The sequence below is a fragment of the Syngnathus floridae genome, chromosome 22 (assembly GCF_059516105.1).
Source record: "Syngnathus floridae isolate MCC-2025c chromosome 22, RoL_Sflo_1.0, whole genome shotgun sequence".
Classification (NCBI taxonomy): domain Eukaryota; kingdom Metazoa; phylum Chordata; class Actinopteri; order Syngnathiformes; family Syngnathidae; genus Syngnathus; species Syngnathus floridae.
In genome coordinates, this window is record NC_142434.1 from 6649799 (window position 1) to 6668252 (window position 18454).

Here is an 18454-nt window from a genome sequence, read left to right on the forward strand (position 1 = left end):
ACCTGGCCTGTTTACAGTCACAAACACCAATATCACCCTTCTTTTTCATACAACAATAACAACAATAAAACAAACTTAATACATCTAATAAAAAATTCATTCACCTTTCATAAAATTGTTAATTTGTTATTATTTTAATCTCTAACTTTTCTGGTAGTGCAATTGACAACAGATTCTCATTTGCAATATCAACCTATCTGCAAAGTATATAGTAAAGGATATAGTTACATATTTACAAGTTCATTCACAATGGTAATGGTTCGTGGAATGTCGGTGCGAATGGTCGGCCCCTATACAGGACTGTCTCAGAAAATTAATGCATTAATGGTGCGCCTTATAGTCCGGTGCGTCTTATATATGAACAAAGTTTTAAAATGGGCCATTTATTGAAGGTGCGCCTTATAGTCCGGTGCGCCTTATAGTCCGGAAAATACGGTAATTGCAGAAAATGGTAATTTTGTTTTAGCCTCTTGTCTGTAAATGTACTTAAAACACAATTACTGAAGGGGACGAAGGTAAACAAAACAGACTTCTATTTGAGGGGAAGTGTTTATTCCTCTTAAGTAGAAGAGACCATTCTGCGTTTGAATGTGTTGAGCAGTACAAAAATGTGCACGTTCTTAACAAGAGAAAACATTGCATTATAATTTAAGAAAACTGTGCTGACAAACTCGTTGTGACTCATACTTCCCACGCAAGTACACACAGTACCAACTTAAAGACAACTTTTCACGGTGGTCAAGGCGCCACAAGGAGAAGACACCCAAGGACTCTGAAAGTGTGTTTATTTCCGCTGATGTGCACGACAGGCACGTACTGCCCGCTCAGCTCGGTCTTGGATTGTGAACGGCAGCTGGGGTGGGCGAGGACTGACTGATATGATTCCCCAGCTGTTTTGAGGGCAGTTTGTAGCATGCGTCACATACTGGAGGGAGCGCCGTCATTGAAAAGCACGTTCCAGAACTCTGTGGATCTTTCTCTCCAAAGGCAGCATTGTGATTGTGTCCTTTGGTTAAAAAAAAAAAAAAAAAGAAGTCTTATCTGCATAAAAGATAAGATCAGCATACACCATCTATCAGTCTTTGACATTGTTATATAGACTCATTTTGGCAGGCAAACAGAATTCCAGGGAACACAATACAGTAAAGAGATCTTAAGACTGCACAGACTGTATCCATTAAAAAACAAAAAAACAAAAAAACACTGTAACTGACCCAATGGAACAAAATGTAATCAAATGTTTGGCCTTCCATTTACAGTATGTACTGAAGCACATTTTGCCTGGAGTGTATATGTTGACTTTAGGATTAAAAACATGTTTGACTGTAATATAAGCATATTTTAAGTTAAACAGTACAATATTAATCTCATCTATCTATCTATCTATCTATCTATCTATCTATCTATCTATCTATCTATCTATCTATCTATCTATCTATCTATCTATCTATCTATCTATCTATCTATCTATCTATCTATCTATCTATCTATCTATCTATCTATCTATCTACTACCTGGCTCGCTAGCTAGCTAGCTAGACAGACAGACATATTCAGATGTATACATATATACACAGGCAGTGAATGAGTTCAAATTATTTTATTATTTAATTTTGGGTTCAATGTATCATGCCAGACAACATGTAAGAGTCATAGTCATATTTTTCGTAATTAATTCACTTAATAAGTCCTTGCCATGAGTGAAGACCTTGAATGACGCCACTGAGATTGTTCGAAATATGATTAAGAAGCATTTATATCTTTTTTATCTAATCTCCTTTCACTCCATTTTTAATGTGGGACAATCTGAAGAGCAGATTCACACAAAAGGTGAAAGTCGACTCTACTTGAATTGCGGACACTCAGACCGTCCCTCACCGCGTGTCGGTTTCAGCTCAGCTAAAAATAAGCCGGAGCGAGTTAAACATTCACTTAAGGCAGTGCATATCATGTGGCGTTCATCTCTACGCCGACATTGCCGTTCACTTTATGGTGACATGTGCCAAGTGTCTGTCCCAGATAGAAGTGGGAGAAGCGCACCATGTAATATTCATCAAATCTTACATATTTATATCTCAGTGTGTGTGTGGGTGACTAAATTTTGCCTTTCCGCTCCATGGAAGTCAAAGCGTGACAGGGAACGTGCAATGTGCCACTGCGGTAATCTCTTGCAACTGAACTACAAAGTCAAGGACTGACGGGAATTAGCATTAGCCATCTTGAAAATGCTTTATACACATTCCCGTGTTCATTTTGCATTGCTTCTCTGGTTAGCTTGCACCTTAAATTAGCACCTGTGTAAGATACCACAAAAAAAAATTAATGGCCATGTCTCAAAAAACTGAACTTTTGGCCGATGCCTTAGGTGGGTTTAGCAAAAAACCCGCATATTTATATTTACACAGTACAGGAAAATCGCCAGTCAGGGGTATATGGCGTAAACTAAGCTAACTGTAACACTAGATGGTGACATAGAGCTGACGTAACTTGACCTTTAGTAAACAAAAATGTCGCCAGTTCATGCCTGTATTTCACCTACCAGTGCTGGGAAGATTGAAAATTTTCCTTCTCAACCAAGCTCGAGATAATGCTTTGTCGTCGCTATAGATATACAAACATAGACGGAGGGTTAACTTAAATAAACAAAAACAAACCCACCATAGTTCAGAGTTATGAATCATGCAATGAAAATCCAAAGGTAATGTTTGTATATGATGTCAAGTGAGTCAACGCCCGTGAACTCCCGGCCAGCTGAGGTCACTTGTGTTTTCGGGACATCCATTTCACGTCGCTCCTTTTTTGTTAGGGATGTTTTTAAAATTATCATATAATCTTTAGGAAGCGCGGAAACTGATGTGGTTAGCGCTATTAGTGACTATTTTATCAATTCAACACAAAGATGATCATCTTAGAGGATTCCAGAAGTTTGCATTATGTTTTCATTTGCGGCCCGTTTGTTTAGTCTCGTATCTTGAATGGGCACGTTAGCTTAGCCTTTGTGTGGTAACTCTGTTGTGTCTGAGCATGCACATATAAACCTCCGCACCACCGGTGTTTTGGAGGAAAAAAGTACGCCTCGCCCCTCTTGTGTAGTCATTAAGCAGCCGACATTCTTTCCCTTTCTGTCGCTCAAGTGCGGTTTGGAGTCAAAAGCCTCCATTCATGAGTGCAACTGAGCTAAAAGGCAGGACGCCCCACCCTTGCGCATTGCCGACCTCGTAGTCACCTTGGTGGTTCACTATTTGCCAAAAGATCAAAAATGAAATAATCTTTAGTGCTTTCCAGTTTTAATAATTACTCCCACTGATGCTTTCTGTTTTGGATCTTTTTGATTTATGTATCCACTATGAGGTCGCTATGAAAGATTCCCAAAGTTGTGTTTGTGAGTCTTGTTTCCCCAAAACTCTGGCAAATTGTGTAGGAGTTTGTAAAAATGGTCATCTGGAAGTGAGTATGCTTTGTTTACATCAAAGAAAGGTTTTCCAGGTGTTCATGGAAAATATGCTGAGTTACACAGAACATTAAAGTAGAACTGTAAAGCAGAAGGTTGGAAAGTAAGGCTCGTTATTTTTGGTGTCTTGAAAACTTTTTAGCAACGAAAACAATGCTTGCGATGCTGTAAAAATAAGAACTTGCTGGGTGGGATGTGTGGGCAGCATGAAAAATCACAGCGATTTTTCTTATGATCTGTCAATGTTACGACAAAAATCTCTAAGTTTACCAGGTCCTCATGGAACCAGTCCAGAGGTTCTCAGATCATTACAATAAAATTGTACACTATAGAAAATGGTCTGCATTTGGAACAGTTTGCAACTGTGGCTTATGGAAACACTCAATTGAATGGAAAATGAATGGAAAATGAAGCTTCAAATTTGCTTCATGAACTTGTGTTTTTTTTAATCCACTAGGTGACACTAGTGGTTTAAATGTTGAACAGAAAGTGCTATCAAGAGGAGTCAAAAAATACAACTGGTTCATGAAGCAAAGTTGAAGCTTCATTTTTCCATCACAAAATTACATACACCGAAACTTCACAATTTGTTAAATTCAGTATTTGTTTCCACAAATGTATACTTTTAGTCCACGTCTGGATATATATTTTTTTAAACAAATTATTGACCAATCTAACTTTCGGGGTGGAACATAGCTATAGCGTGAAACAGCAAACCCACATTAACTGACTTATGATCTATCAAAGGTTAGACAACATTATGGAAGCGAATTTTCCAGGTATGCTTACTCTCCCAAACGCTCGGGCGAAACTATGACTGCGGGCATGTTGTTGTGCGTGGGGGTGAGCACATGTGTGAACTTGCAATGAGGTGAGCAATCGTCAGTGTCGTCACAAACAACACAGAGTGAGTCAGTGAGTCATTGTGTTGGAAGTGTTATGCCACTACTTATCACATTTATAAGCTAGCTATGTTGTGTTTCGATGAAAAATCTTCTGCTTTGTATTAGATGTTCACATTTTGCAGGACATGAGACTTTCAGAGCATGAGGGCCCGGGCAGTGAGTGCTCCAATTGATTGGACACTGATTGCAGAGAGCACTCAGGCAGGTCACCATGACTGTTTGCAGCAAACAAGGCGGCGCTTCTGGTTGTATTTTTCCACTGATTCTCTCTACTTTCGCCCAACAACACGATTTTCATTCCTGAATACGTCGTTTTGGTTGACCCCTTGCCAGTCTCGAGTCTCAAGACCCTTCTGATGTCAGAGTACAGGAAGAGTGATGTCACTCACTAGACCCCTCTCTTCCTGTTTTTGTCTCACTTGAATGACCTGACCTGAAAATATGGTCGTAAAGTTTAGGCCTTGGATGATAAAACCAGCCACGGTCTTGGGTGACATCATTGCAACACGACAGCATGGAATTCATCGATTGGCCAAGCAAACAATAGAAAAGTGAGACGGTAAAGCTCTCTGTGTGAATAGTGACGTTGTGAGCTATAAAAAGACACAAACGGTTTACATCTCTGTTGACCAATCAACTGACGGATAAATCGGGTTAAAATTTTTTATTAAAATTGATTGGATACAATTTTATTTTACAAGTGTATCACAAAGCTGTTTTCCACTATTTATTGTTATTTGTATGGTATTGTATAGTGATAAAAACAAGTAAATAAAAATTAAACGATCACATAAGAGTGATTTATGTACTCAACAAAATATTTGAAACTTATTCAGTTACTGGTGCAGTTATTTTTTTCTGTAGTAAAGGCAGATGTTTTCATTAAATGATAAGCTGTTTGTTTACATAAATGAATGCAAACATTGATGAATAATGGCTGTTGAGAGGCTGACAGAAAATTTAGACCATTCAAAGGTAAAGAAATGGCTGTAATGGATTACTCGATTATTAAACTAGTTTAGTAAAATGATTTGACAATAAAATACCTGTCCATTAATCGGTTAATTTTGACAACGTTACATACAGTTGCAGCAGCATTGTAGTAGCAGTTTTATGTAATTTAGTTTAGATGTTATATCGTTTTTATGAGGAACAATCAATAATGGCTAACTAATTTATTCACATGTCAGAGAATTTTTACCAGTCTCAAAAACTTTCTGCTATATATGAGAATTTTTTGTAATGGGGAAAACAAATTTAGGAGCTATTGGAATGGAAATGCACGGGGGCATAAGAAATTCGACAAACCGTACTGCTCTGAAGAATATTCTTGGACACATTTGAAGCACCCAAGAACTGACTTGTCATTAAAGTTAATATATGTTAAATTCTTTTTACACTTCTATGACCGATTCAACACTTTTTCCCCCCAATCCCAAGCAAATTTGGTGATCAACCAACTTTTAATACACTACAACAGGGGTGTCAATCTCATTTTTTTTCGCGGGCCGCATTGTAGTCATAATCTCTTTTGGAGGGCCATTATGAGTGTCAACCCAAATAAATGTTTGAGCTCCTCATATTACATACAATATAAGCTACAAAACAAACTGACAAATAACTCGTTTTCAAAGCAGACAAGTAAAAACTGGTCAAATATTTAAAAAAAAAGACACTAAAAGTGAAGACAATTTGCAATTCTAGTAATGACACGAATTTGATGCACAATTTGTCTTCGCGGGCCACATAAAATGATGTGGCGGGCCATATCTGGCCCCCGGGCCTTGGATTTGACACCGGTGCACTACAATAAAGCTGCAAACTCAACTATATGGCTTATTCAGAGCAAAACAAAGCCAGTTGGGGGATCTTCGCTCTCAGTTCCGATAACTGACGGGCCCCAGACGCAACACGACTTCACGCTATGTGGTTGTGTTTATTTCCAGAGCGGGTGACGTGCGCGCAACACTCCTCCTATATGTGACTCGTCAGACGCTTGCGGGGGCTGCCATTGGTGAACTGTTGTTGCTGGAGCAGGTTGTGCCGTCGCCTTTGGGTGAGGGAGTGGAGAAAGAGGGGGAGGCGGTATAAAACCTCTCTCCCCATTCAGCGGAGCTTCACTTTGGAGGAGGGCTGTGGAAAAGGAGGACTGGTGAAGTGCGGAAGGACCCCATCTGAAGACCACCTCCCCCTTTTAGCGTGGTATTTACCAACAACAGGCTTCTATCGGTCAACTGTGTCAGCGGATCTCCGCGAAGATAGCAAGCCGGCCTACCACGACACACTGCGCACTAAATGAGCACAGGACCACCGCACTTGGGTCTGGGCTCAAAGTGGAAAAAAAGACGCACCGACGAGCGCATAGTGAACGGAAAAAAGTGCACACAGGCCGTGGCCCTTGCTTTCCTCAATGCATACCCTTTGTGCCCGGGGAACCATGAAACCAGAAATCAACGCCGCCGTGGGATTTTTGTCGCGATTTCTGCGGGTAAAAGGACACGTAAACGATCGGCAAGTCCAAACATTCAGCCAGAGTCTACAGGACATTTTGTCAGGTGAGTAAAAATCCTTCTTTACTTGAGATTCCATTCAACAAACCATACAATGTGCATAAAATTTTCACTAAAGGTGAGTTTTATTTTCATTCGGCGCTAAAATGAGCTCCGAATTCGGTTTGCAACCGGACCGTGGGGGAGCCAGAAGAAGCCTTCTTTGTTCTCGGCGGAGACACACTATCAGCGCCACTAGAGCGCTCAGCTTTGCGCACCAAGGAGGACACAGATCGGGGATAATGGCTGATCAAATAGCACAATTCGACGGTTCATTTATCACAATCGATTATTTTGCTGTCAATAATCTATACGGAGGGCTTCGAAGCGAGCTACTTTGTTAGTAAAGAACTGAGTGGAGGGAGGGGGGGGGGGGGGGGGCAAGGAAGTGCGTCGAGCTCGACAACAACGGTGAGACGCTTGCACGATTACGTAATGCAGTCGTTTATAATGAAATAAATAACTGCTCAAAATTACCCTTATAATTATATAATTGATACTATCGATATTCCACTTCTTTTACACATCCTAAAGATTGATGTCCTAAATAAATACATTTTTTTGATAACTCATCAATTACATGTCAAAACATAACTAAATACCTTAACTAAGGTTTAGTCACTTTTTATGAACTCATAATGTGTATGATTATCCATATAAGTAGAATTAGAGTAACGAGTCCTACTTTAGGGAATTAAGGTCTTTTTTTTTCTGGCCCTGGCGTAAATCTGCCATACATCTGGTTCGCTTCAGTATGGAACAGCGGATGATGACCTACATTCAGACCATTAAGGCCTTCTTCCATAATAACCCCCCCGCCTATACAGCAGTAAAATCTGAGACAGGACCCCTTAACCCCTTAGAAACAGGCAACAATGTGAAATAATCTGATTGTGCGACCGTGTAATAGCATTGCAAAGTTGAGCGACAAAGACCGCAGTGTTTGATATTTGACTTCATAGATACTGGATATGCGAGGTAATTGTCAAGTTTTGTCGATGGAAAAAAAAACAACAACTCAGTGGGCTGGCTTGTAAATAAAAGTTTCTGCAAAATGGATCCTGCCTCGGTGGGGGAGGAGGATGTTTTGGTGGAGCCTATAGCAGGACATTAAAGACAGGGGGTGGATGTGACGTCATTGGCGGGGAGGAGTGGGGGTGGTGAACTGAAAATAGACTCAACATGTACGGGAATGAGGTTGTTTTTTTAATACAGCAAACTGTTCTGTATGGTGTGAAGGGGGATGACCACATCTCTTTGTGTTATGTTTTGCTATACCAGACAGGCTGGGACCAACTCACCCTATAACATTTCAATAAGCATCTTTTGTTAAACTCTCCGCGTTAAGTGCGTCGTCCAACTCCAGCTTTCCCACCCCCCACTCTTTGTGTCCTGTTTTTTAAGAATAGGCTGTGCAGAGCTGATTCCGATCCCAGCTGCTCTAGGGGGTTTGGAGGTGGATGCCTTTTGTGGCTCAGCCCGACAGACCCACCAGTGCTATTCCATTAGAAGAAGGCAGGGAAGAAGGGGTGTGTGTGTAGGGGCCGGGGGGTATATTCTGGCTGTTGTTCAATACAGGTGCCCTGTACATGAGCCTACTTCACTTCTTCATTTGCATCAAGGGGAATTCAATATGGATGAGCTCTATCCAAGTAGACGGGAGTTTTTTTTGTGTCTCTCTGTAAATGAAAAGCTCCACACAAAGGGCCGTCCAGATCTTGTTGCCGCAGATGATTGAGATGTGTATTTTTTTTTCTCCTCATACGCCCATGCGACAACACTAAAGTAAAAGCCCAAAGGGGAAATGAAAGTGATGGCGTCACTCCTTACTGTGGAAAAACTTGCACAAAAACAGGATCCTGTCCCTTTAAGAGGGGGCGGAGCCACGCCTCCCAGATGGCTGGCTGAGACTTGGACTTTCTGTGTTTTTGTTCAGCCAGTCATGGGAGACTTTGTGACACTGACGGCAGTCGGGGGAGGGATTGTGCAATTCAATGAGTCTTTCTTTTTTTGTCACGTACGCACAGGGCGCTGTCGGACGCCAGTTTTATGGCCGCTTATCAGGACCTTAACAGGTGCTGCTGTTTTTCGTCTCTGCACCCTGACAATAACTGCACTTAGTGAGATCTAGACTGACTGTCCACAGCAAAAGGCACTCACTATCTGAGACAGACTATCAAAAGCTCTAAAGTACCAATGAGGTGCAGTCATATAAATTTGATCTAATCAATCATTTTGCTGTACATCAGGAGCATATAACATCCATTCACTTCTAAAGCAGCAGTGTTGTGAATTTGTAATATGAGCCAGATCCATTTTGTGAACCTCAATTCATTCATTTTCCACCAGTCTGCCAGGCACCATACAAGGATGAGAATTTTGGCGGGTTTCCGACTTTTTCAGACCAAAAAAAACAGTCTCGAGATTAGCGCAAATCCGTTGTGAACTTGTTTAACTCGCATGCTGAGCAGACTGTTAAGCAATTAAGAGTGGGGGTGCTTTTAAGAGACTCCCCGAAGGTGTTTGTGTTTGAAGGGAGTTTTTTTTTGGGGAGTGGCATTTGCTGCTGATGTTAGCATTAGCTTGCGCTAAAACGACCTAGCACATATCCTTAGTGATTGTTTACCTCCTGTAATGTGTCGTATCTATTTGGTGTATCCAAGTTTTAGGTTTACCCCCTCCCACCACTACCGTAAATTCAACCTGTATCCTCTTCTTTGTGTCCCGACAGAACAATACAAGCACCACTGGTTCCCGGACAGACCCTGCAAAGGTTCAGGGTACCGTTGCATCCGTATCAACCACAAGATGGACCCACTGGTGGGGCAGGCGGGCCAGCGTATCGGCTTGACCATCCAGCAACTCTACCTGCTGTTGCCCAGCGAGCTCACCCTCTGGGTGGACCCCTTTGAGGTGTCCTACCGTATCGGTGAGGACGGCTCCATCTGCGTCCTGTACGAGTCGCAGCCTATGCCAGTGGTCATGCCGGGAACGGCAATCGCCAGCTCGCCCTCGGGGAGCGGCGGCTCGGGGAACCCTATGGTGGACAGTCACATCAGTTGCAAGGAGGAACTGATGGTGTTGGGCAGAGCTAGTCCCTCCAAAGCTTACAACATGATGACTGTGTCCAGTTAAACGGTGCGCACTTTCGGCCGGGCTTATTAGTCGTTCAGGGTCACACCTTGGCCAGTCAACATGAATTTGACCGGATCAGGGCGAGCCTTTTTAAAAGCTAAGAATATGAAACGGAATAATGAAAGAGGAAAAAAAAAGAAAAAAAACAGAGGATGTGCTCTATCAACTAAGTGATGAAAACCTTGCAGGTTTGATACCCCCCCCACCACCCGTTATCATCTGTTCTGTTGTGTCATTGGATCAGCTGGGTACTCCATTTTCTTAGGAGAGTTCTTGTGGAGATGGAACTGTTGGGGCAGCTACACCACCCGATCGAGACCCCCCTCCGACCCCACCCCTCGACTGTAAACATGGTGATAAGCTTCATCCCTCAAGGGCCTGTCAGCATTGACTTTGCACTTTTCCTACTTGTGGTTATGGGTACATGCTAAAACACACCACAGGAAAAAAAAAAACGCCAAATTGTGCAGGAATTTATTCCTAGAAATGATCCCCCTTGATATTCAAACTTTGAGGTTGTTTCGTTGAGGAGGAAGTTGAGGGTTTAGCCTATTGAGGTAGAGCAGCGCTAATGGATATTTGATTTTCTATAGAATCCCCATTTTGTACCACAGGGAATCTTTACCCGCAAGCGACTGGAGCTAACGTCCTCGACTTTCCTCCCTCAACGACTCAAACTATTCCCGGCCTGTATGTAAGTGCAAGTGTTGGCAACACCTGTTACCTATGGATACCAGCGTGTCCGCTGTGATCCCACCAACCATGTTGTGTAGCTTTCTGGGGGAGGCCAGAGGACCTGTCACGCCCCCTCCCCCCTCAATTTAATGAATGTTGTTGAAATTCACAATCAAGTTCCTGTGCTTGCTCCCCCTTTTCCTTCCACCATATGAGCTCCTGTTTTCGCCAAATTTCAAAGTGTAGCAAAGAGGGAGGGGCCAATTCTACCCAAATCTTTTAGAAGAATTGTCAGTGAATGCACTTTGACGTTAGATTGTGTGGAACGTGTACTTTTTTTTTTTTTTTTAAATCGCTTGCATTCCATCCATTCGAATGTCAACTTTTACACCATTTTTTTTGTCCCGCCCTCCTCATCTGTTGTTGTTCATACTGTAGCTCTCCCAGTTGGAATAGACGGCTGTCTGTCCGATGGAAAGTGCAAAACTCTGGATTTCAAAAGCGTTTTTTTTTTCTAAACACTGTATTTGTGAACATTTCAGAGCTTTTGATTGGAAGATGGAGGATGTTTGTTGGCGGTAGGCGAGAAGCCGTGGTGTACTCGTGGCACTGTTCATGAAGCAAGGGTCTGGACTAAGTCACAGACGGGGGCACGGAGCACTGTCAGAGGTTCATTTTTAACTTGTTAGCCTTTTATTTCACTTGTATCAGTGATCTCCAAGAGCCCTTACTTTTTAAAATGGAAGTCCTTTTATAAGCTTTGGAGGTGCATTTGCCTTACCTCTTCTCATGATTATGAGCCATTAGTGATTTCGAAACGACTGCCAGACAACCTGGTGGTCTCGACTGGCCTCAAACACATCCTGGCAGCTTTGCCCTCACCCGACTTTTGAGTGCCTCAAGTGCCACATATCACCCCAACCCTCTCCCAGCTCAGACCTCCCTTTCAGCCAAAAGCAACGCCAGCACTGCTAGCCTGATACCGCCATCCTAACCGCACTTTTGCAGGTAGACTTAATGTGACACATATCACCGTCCGTCACCCACAGTGGAGTCGGCGGAGGAATACCGGGATGTGTGTGTGTGTGTGGGGGGGGTCTGTTTTGTGATAGAGAAGCGGGGCAGGGCCAGGGCCGGACTCTTGTCCAGGGCAGCTAAAATCCCTCCGGCCCTCCCTAGCTTCAATCGTATTCAGCCTCCCCCACCCGGATGCCTTCCGCCCTCCCCTCACAGTGATGGATAAATAAACCAGCACATACAAACATGGAAGCGATTTGTGGTGGGGAGGGGCTAGCGAGAAACTCGGACGAAAGATGAATAATTGAGGGTACCTAGCGTCGTTGTCTCATTTTCATCTCACTGGATCGCGCTGCATTTAATTACTGAGTAGCATCATTGTTTACATGCATATGAAAGGATGTGACGGCTGCACCCACACCCGGTTCTGGAGCCGTATCTGTCACAGCAGGCTGGGTGTTTTTAAGCTCCCCTAAGCCTGAGAGGATCATGGGTAATCGAGCTATAGCCTCTGACGCACTGCACCCCCTATTTGCCTCACCCTCTGCTGATATGTTCGTCAGCACCGTGTTGGGCTTTAAAAAAAAAAAAAGCACGATTTTTTTGTTGTTGTCCTGAAGAGGAGCTGGTTTAGTTTCTTCCCACCATCTCCGATACGTGTCACACATTATTACGCTAGTTATTTTATGGTCTTGGTCACACTGGTAGATTTTCCCCCTCCTCTTCCTAAAATGTATTTTATCCGTTTGAAGATCCAAAATTTGAGAAAACAACCAAATCCTCTTTGACGCCTTCTCAACCGTTACCACCACCAACAAAAAAATGGCTTACGTCCACGATAAGAGTAATAATTTTTAATTGCATCCATTCACCTCGTGCGTACATAGCTTACAGAATTGTCGTAGAGTGCTTGGTGTAAAATAAATAAATAAAGTGAGAGGTAAAATAGCACATTTAATGCACTAAAAATGTTAAAACTTTTTCTTCTGGAGACGCGAGGAGTCTCTCCTAGAATGTATTGCCAAACTCAGGCCTGGAAACATTCAATATAAGACTCTTAGGAAAAAGCTTGTTAAACGTGTTAAGACGTGATATAGAAAGGGAACAGTTGTTGTTTTTTTTGTTTTTGTTGTAGCTGTTGTCAATATTGTCATCAACTGGTTGAATTATTGCCACTTTCACATTTGAGGTGTTTTACATATTGTAGAATGTAATGTAACTGTACAAGCGATGGTAGAGTGCATAACACATGGAAAGTGCCAATAATTTAGGTTTTTTTCTCTCTCTGGGTTTGTTCCTTTTTCTAAGTCATCTTTTAACATGGTTGATGCTTTTTGTAAGTGAAGCCATTTTTGAAGAAAGTGTTGGCAAGGACCAAAGTTGTTTTGGTTGTTTTTAAAAAAAAAAAAAAAAAAAAAGTTTCCAGAATCTGTAATCGTAGAAGTATCCTTGGTTTTGTTCATTTTCTTTTCCTTTTTTTCCCTTTTTCTATTTCATATAAAAGCAAAAAACAGACAAAAAAATCTGAGCTTACCCAAGAAGAAAAAGTTTGTGATCTCATGTCATCGTTATCGTGTTAATTTTTTTTTTTCCTTGGGTATGTTGCGATGAACTGCTGTAAATTTGTACAGTTCATGTAAATTGATTGTGCGGAAGTTGTACAGATTTCTATATTTTGGAAGAAAAAGTTTTTTTTCTCTGTAATAAAAGATTTCCTATCTTGGCATCATACATTTATGTGAGCTGTCATTATTTGCCTGTTTTGGGACATTATTTAAGACATTTTGCATGATTTAAAAATGGAATTATTAGTGATATGGTACATGTTGGAAACAGACTGTAGTCCAGATTGGGATCTGACCTTGTCAGTGTTTTGGAACTGGGACTTGGACATCAGAGCCAAAAAAACTGGAAGGGAGATCCTGTAAACATTCTTTCCATCTTAATAATATACTCTCCTCTCCTTTGACGTTTTAAGTTTACCACTTACACATTACCCTACCAAAAATGGTCAACAAATGAGAATTAATGGGACAAACATTGTTTTGAAATGTTTAAAAAGCTATTTTCTTCTCTTTCATAGCGTTTCGGCCTCCTTCCAGGGACAGCGAGTACTTCCAACACTTAAATCAAAAGACAAGAAAGCGTGGAAATCCGAAAATTATACATGGCGGTGCTGCTGACTTTGCAAAAAGCAAAAGTTCCGAGCCGATGCGACTCGCTCAGATCTCGAGCGCAACACATCCAGCCTGTTTGAGCACATAATGGAGGCAAAGCAAGGGGAAGAGCAGGGGATAGGGCTCATAATAAGGAACATTATGATTTCTAAAAGCTTTGATTAAATACTTTGATTCAATATTCATGTTGTAATTGGCATTAACATTAGTATGTAATATACAGTTAACTGCCACTAAATTGTTTACGTTTTACGGTCGCGATGGATCGTACATTTCTTTTTTATCATTGTTATTTACGGTTTTTACAATAATCCAGTAAAATTGCTCTCTCTCAATATATTATGTGTTATACATATAAAATGTGCCGGATTGTTTTTAAAGCATGACTAAAACTTCAACAAAAAAAACTTGTAAATAACTTTACAGTTATTTCTCTATCATGGATTTCACTCATTGTGGGAGTGATATGAAATGTAATCTCCTTGATAGAAGGGAGACTGTAGAATAACAGTTTATTGGTGTTTGTTTCATAATCATAAACACATTTTAACAGAATAAGGTATTGGTCAAGAATTTTGTGTGGATCCAAAAAAATTTAACTACATTTAGTCTCTGTGTGAAAAACACATAACTCCTAAAGGCAACCCCAAACAATGTGAACTTTTAAACAGGAGACAGATGTGAATTATTTGGTGCCATTTGAATTTTTTTTTTCCAATAAATGAGATAAAGGTTTTTTGTTTTTCGAACAGTCAAATTGAACACACGTGGTTTACATTTAACTGGCTTATTTTGCAACCCCGTGGCTTCATCTTAAATACATACTTGGTCACTGTCTGAACATGTCAGATGATCTTGGTTGGAAAGTGTTGACTGCTATTGCTTCGTTATAATAATTGCAAACAAAGCTCATCTCCTAAACTAGTGGTGTGAGATTGTCAGTTACAAGTGAAAAGTGATATGAACATTGAGGTGACTGTAAACAGCCGCTCAAGATCTGATATCTCAACTCATAAGTACACTCTGTCCTTCACTCAAGTTCTATTTGTATTTATGTGTAAGCTGGCTTGTGCATGCACACTGGTGTGTGTGTTTTTGCTCAAACGACAAAGCTAAGCACTAAAGTCAACTCATTGTAGTGATGGAAAATGAAGCTTCAAAAGTGTTTCATGAACGAGTTTTATTTTTTGACTCCAGATGGCACTTTCTGTTCAACATTCGGCTGACATTACACTGACTTGCAATTTATTAAACCCTTTTTCTAAAGTAACAGTGCCATCTCAAGGAGTCAAAAAGCACATTTGAAGCTTCATTTTCCAATGAGTCTTATTGTCTATTGTTTTTATTAGTGGTACAAATTCTATGCATGTGGTGTCATATATCAAGGGCTGGATAAGCAGAAGTAAACTATCCAATAAACTATCATTCTATCATACCACCCAGCATTGTCCAAACAGATGGCTTCATAATAATAGAAGAGTGAAGGTCAAAAATGTCCACAATCATAGGGTTCAATGTTCGCATGCCAGGAGGGTTGTGTGAGGATATGGTGGAGGTGTGGCAGTTGGAAAAAGGGAGAGACTTTGTCCTTATCCCAACATGCAGGTGTGAGTTGGGGGAAGTGGGTGGGGGGATACTATGCACATGTGCAGTATACAGTTTGTGTTTTTGACACGTGCTTGTGTAAACGTGTTCAATACAGCATAGATTTTCACTCAAATGTCTTATGTTGCTGCAATGGCGTAAATCATTTCTGGAAATTTGCTGGGACAGTTTCAGACAATAAATTTGGGAATTAGTTTTAAAACTCTTGGCAAGGGGATTATAGTTGCGCTGAAACTAGGTCAATTGGAGCGCTACCAAGGATGGCTTATCGATGTGAAAAACACTAAATCCCAAAGGTGGAGGCTTGATATTTGGCAGTTTAAGTTGAGGTGCCTGTGTCAACAGAGTTATGGCCTTGTTTGGATAGTTCCTGTCTCGTTTTATAATGAACGTAAATAGGTCACGTTCTAATAGTTGTTTTTCCACCTTCAACTAATTTTGCCTCTCGAATTCTTTCTGCATCACTAACTTGAATGTCTGCCATTGATCTAGCGCATCTCCGAGCTGTCACCAGTCACCTCGCACATACACAGCAATTAATTTCCACTGGGTTGACTCGAAACACTGACCCTTTGGGGGTTGGTGAAGGGTCATGTGACTGACTGTACAGCTGTCATGGCTTAGAAATGGGTTTAAAATGCTTGGAGTTGACTGCACCTTTTTGCTGTATGTGCGATAAAAAAAAGTTTTTGTTGAATTTACTGAATTTTTTTTGTTAAGTGGAAAATATCATCCAGATATACTTCTACTACTTGCAAGACTATACAGCTACTCAAAAATATATTTGGATCAGATGGCTTTACTTTGTGCCGTAATTTGACGAAATAAAATTTTGTGAATTCAACATTTTTTAAAGTGTACAAATCATTCACGCTGTTGGCTATTAGCTATTTTAAAACCCATATAACGCCACTTTGGCTCCTCTTGCTCCGACTCAAAAATAGCAGTCAGATGACTAGCTAGTCATTACATGACCACCTGAATGAAGATAGGCGAGACTTGTGACATCACAGTGGTGCAATGTAGTACACAGTAAGCCTCATGGAAGGACACTAAATAGCAATAACATAACTTTTAACAATGGTAAGACACAAACAAATGTGTTACGTATAGAATAAAGATTTGTGTTGTTGGACCATGCTCTTGACGGCAGAGAGTCTGGTCAGTGTCAGACTTGTCCATTGCTAGACAGAATGAATTTATATGGTAGCTAGCTAACATCTGCTAGCATGTCCGTCTCTTGGTACAAGAGTTGTTTAGCAGGTAGTGCGAAACCATGTGTTTCCCATTTCAACCTCACAGAGAGATACGCAACTGCTTGTTTACGACCCCACCGTTGGTTTCCTGTTTGATCTCTAAGTCAAGTGTTTGTAGATGTGATGTTACCCTAACCGAAAATGTCTCTGTCGACAAAACAAATTTCCCAGTCCCGCATTTACTCTTGTATGACAACCAATGTGCTAATGATAAGCCATGGCGCTAACCACGTCGACGTCCGTTTGCCTTTTCCCACATATGGTCTGCGAGTTGGCGGTCAGACACGCTGGCAACATATTCTTGTGGCCAGCCTCTCCCAATCAGAAGCCTCTCAAGGACTCGCTGAGCAAAACACTCCTAAATATAGCCCGCCCTTGAGGTTCAGCAAGAGGCCCTTTGCATGTAGCTGGGCCACACACTCACACGAATTCATTTCGTTGGAGCCTTTTATTTCAAAAGAACCTCACAGTCAATATCGTGAACTTTAGGGTGTACGGACGGGCACAGCTGGAACAAAGCCACACTTCTGCATTGTGGCTGTTAGTTCATAGGGGAAATACTGTATTCCCCAGGGGCAGAAGAAAGGCCGGGAAATGTTTACATCCGCAAAATACTGTTGTGTTGCGGATAAATTTCTAATGCAGGTCTGCTCATGAGGAGCTCCACTTGTAGGCACGAGTTCATTTAAATCCCCTTGTTGCTTGTAAACAGCCCGCTAACCTCTAACAACGTGACGATCTGCAACGTGACAATCGGCACCGTGTCTCTCGTGGTTTATTCGCTTTGCAAGTCAAGAGAACGCAGCACCTCAGCTGTTTCCTGTTTGTGACGATGTGAAGTGATGAGACTGTGGCAAGAGCAGCACAATGGAGGGAAAAACGCGGTAGGCAACGGAACGGAGTGAATCGGGGATTTGGAAAGACGAGCAAGAGCGTTAAAGAGCCGAGAGGAAGTGGGGGAGTGGGCGCATCGCATGAAAGGGAAAGTTTATAAAAGAAAGATGATAGCTGACAGGAAGATGTAGTCCTCATCCTCCCCGCAATGAGTACATCTGTGGGCGCACACACACACACACACACACACACACACACACACACACACACACACACACACACACACACACACACACACACACACACACACACACACACACACACACACACACACACACACACACACACTGTCAAACTCTATCAAAACACCCACAGTTGAGATGTAACAGTCTGCGGCAGGCACACGTTAGTGAACACACATATAGGTGTAAACGGGTCGGGAACAAACTGTACCGCTGTCAAACGGGTACGCTAGTCTACTAAAGCATGCTAACAGACACGTACTACGTACAAGAACACACACAAGTCAACACACTCATTAGCACAAAAATAGTGTTGAATTGGATGTTTAATCCCACTAATTTATGAACATCACATTCCAAACTCTCTTGTTTTGTCCCCGGGAGTTACGCAGTGAAATATAGATAACAGAACGACCTACATAAAGTGGCATCTTAATAACTAACTCATTTCCCTATGGCACTAATACGTTACTCATTACCGATCAGATCAGACAAACAAGTCGGGAATGGTTGAAAAAAAACAGTCAACCCCCAGTGAAAAGTATTTAAAAAAACATGTTTTTATTTAGAATCTTTGTTTTGGTACAGAGTAGTTGTTGTAGGGAGGAA

General features: G+C 41.5%; 1 protein-coding gene and 1 long non-coding RNA gene across 2 annotated transcripts in view; one reads left to right on the plus strand and one right to left on the minus strand.

Annotated features, from left to right (window-relative positions):
• Positions 1-584: 584 nt before the first annotated feature.
• The window catches only part of LOC148379488 (uncharacterized), a 41411-nt gene continuing 23541 nt past the window's right edge, over positions 585-18454 (minus strand). Inside the window, exon 4 of the long non-coding RNA XR_015855302.1 lies at positions 585-1006. This is a non-coding gene — a long non-coding RNA (uncharacterized LOC148379488). The remainder of the gene's footprint in view (positions 1007-18454) is intronic.
• On the plus strand, positions 6432-13462 carry btg1 (BTG anti-proliferation factor 1). Its single transcript, XM_088366824.1, has 2 exons — positions 6432-6910; positions 9636-13462. Exons 1-2 carry the CDS (start codon positions 6766-6768, stop codon positions 10037-10039), a joined length of 549 nt encoding a protein of 182 aa, XP_088222950.1. The 5' UTR covers positions 6432-6765; the 3' UTR covers positions 10040-13462.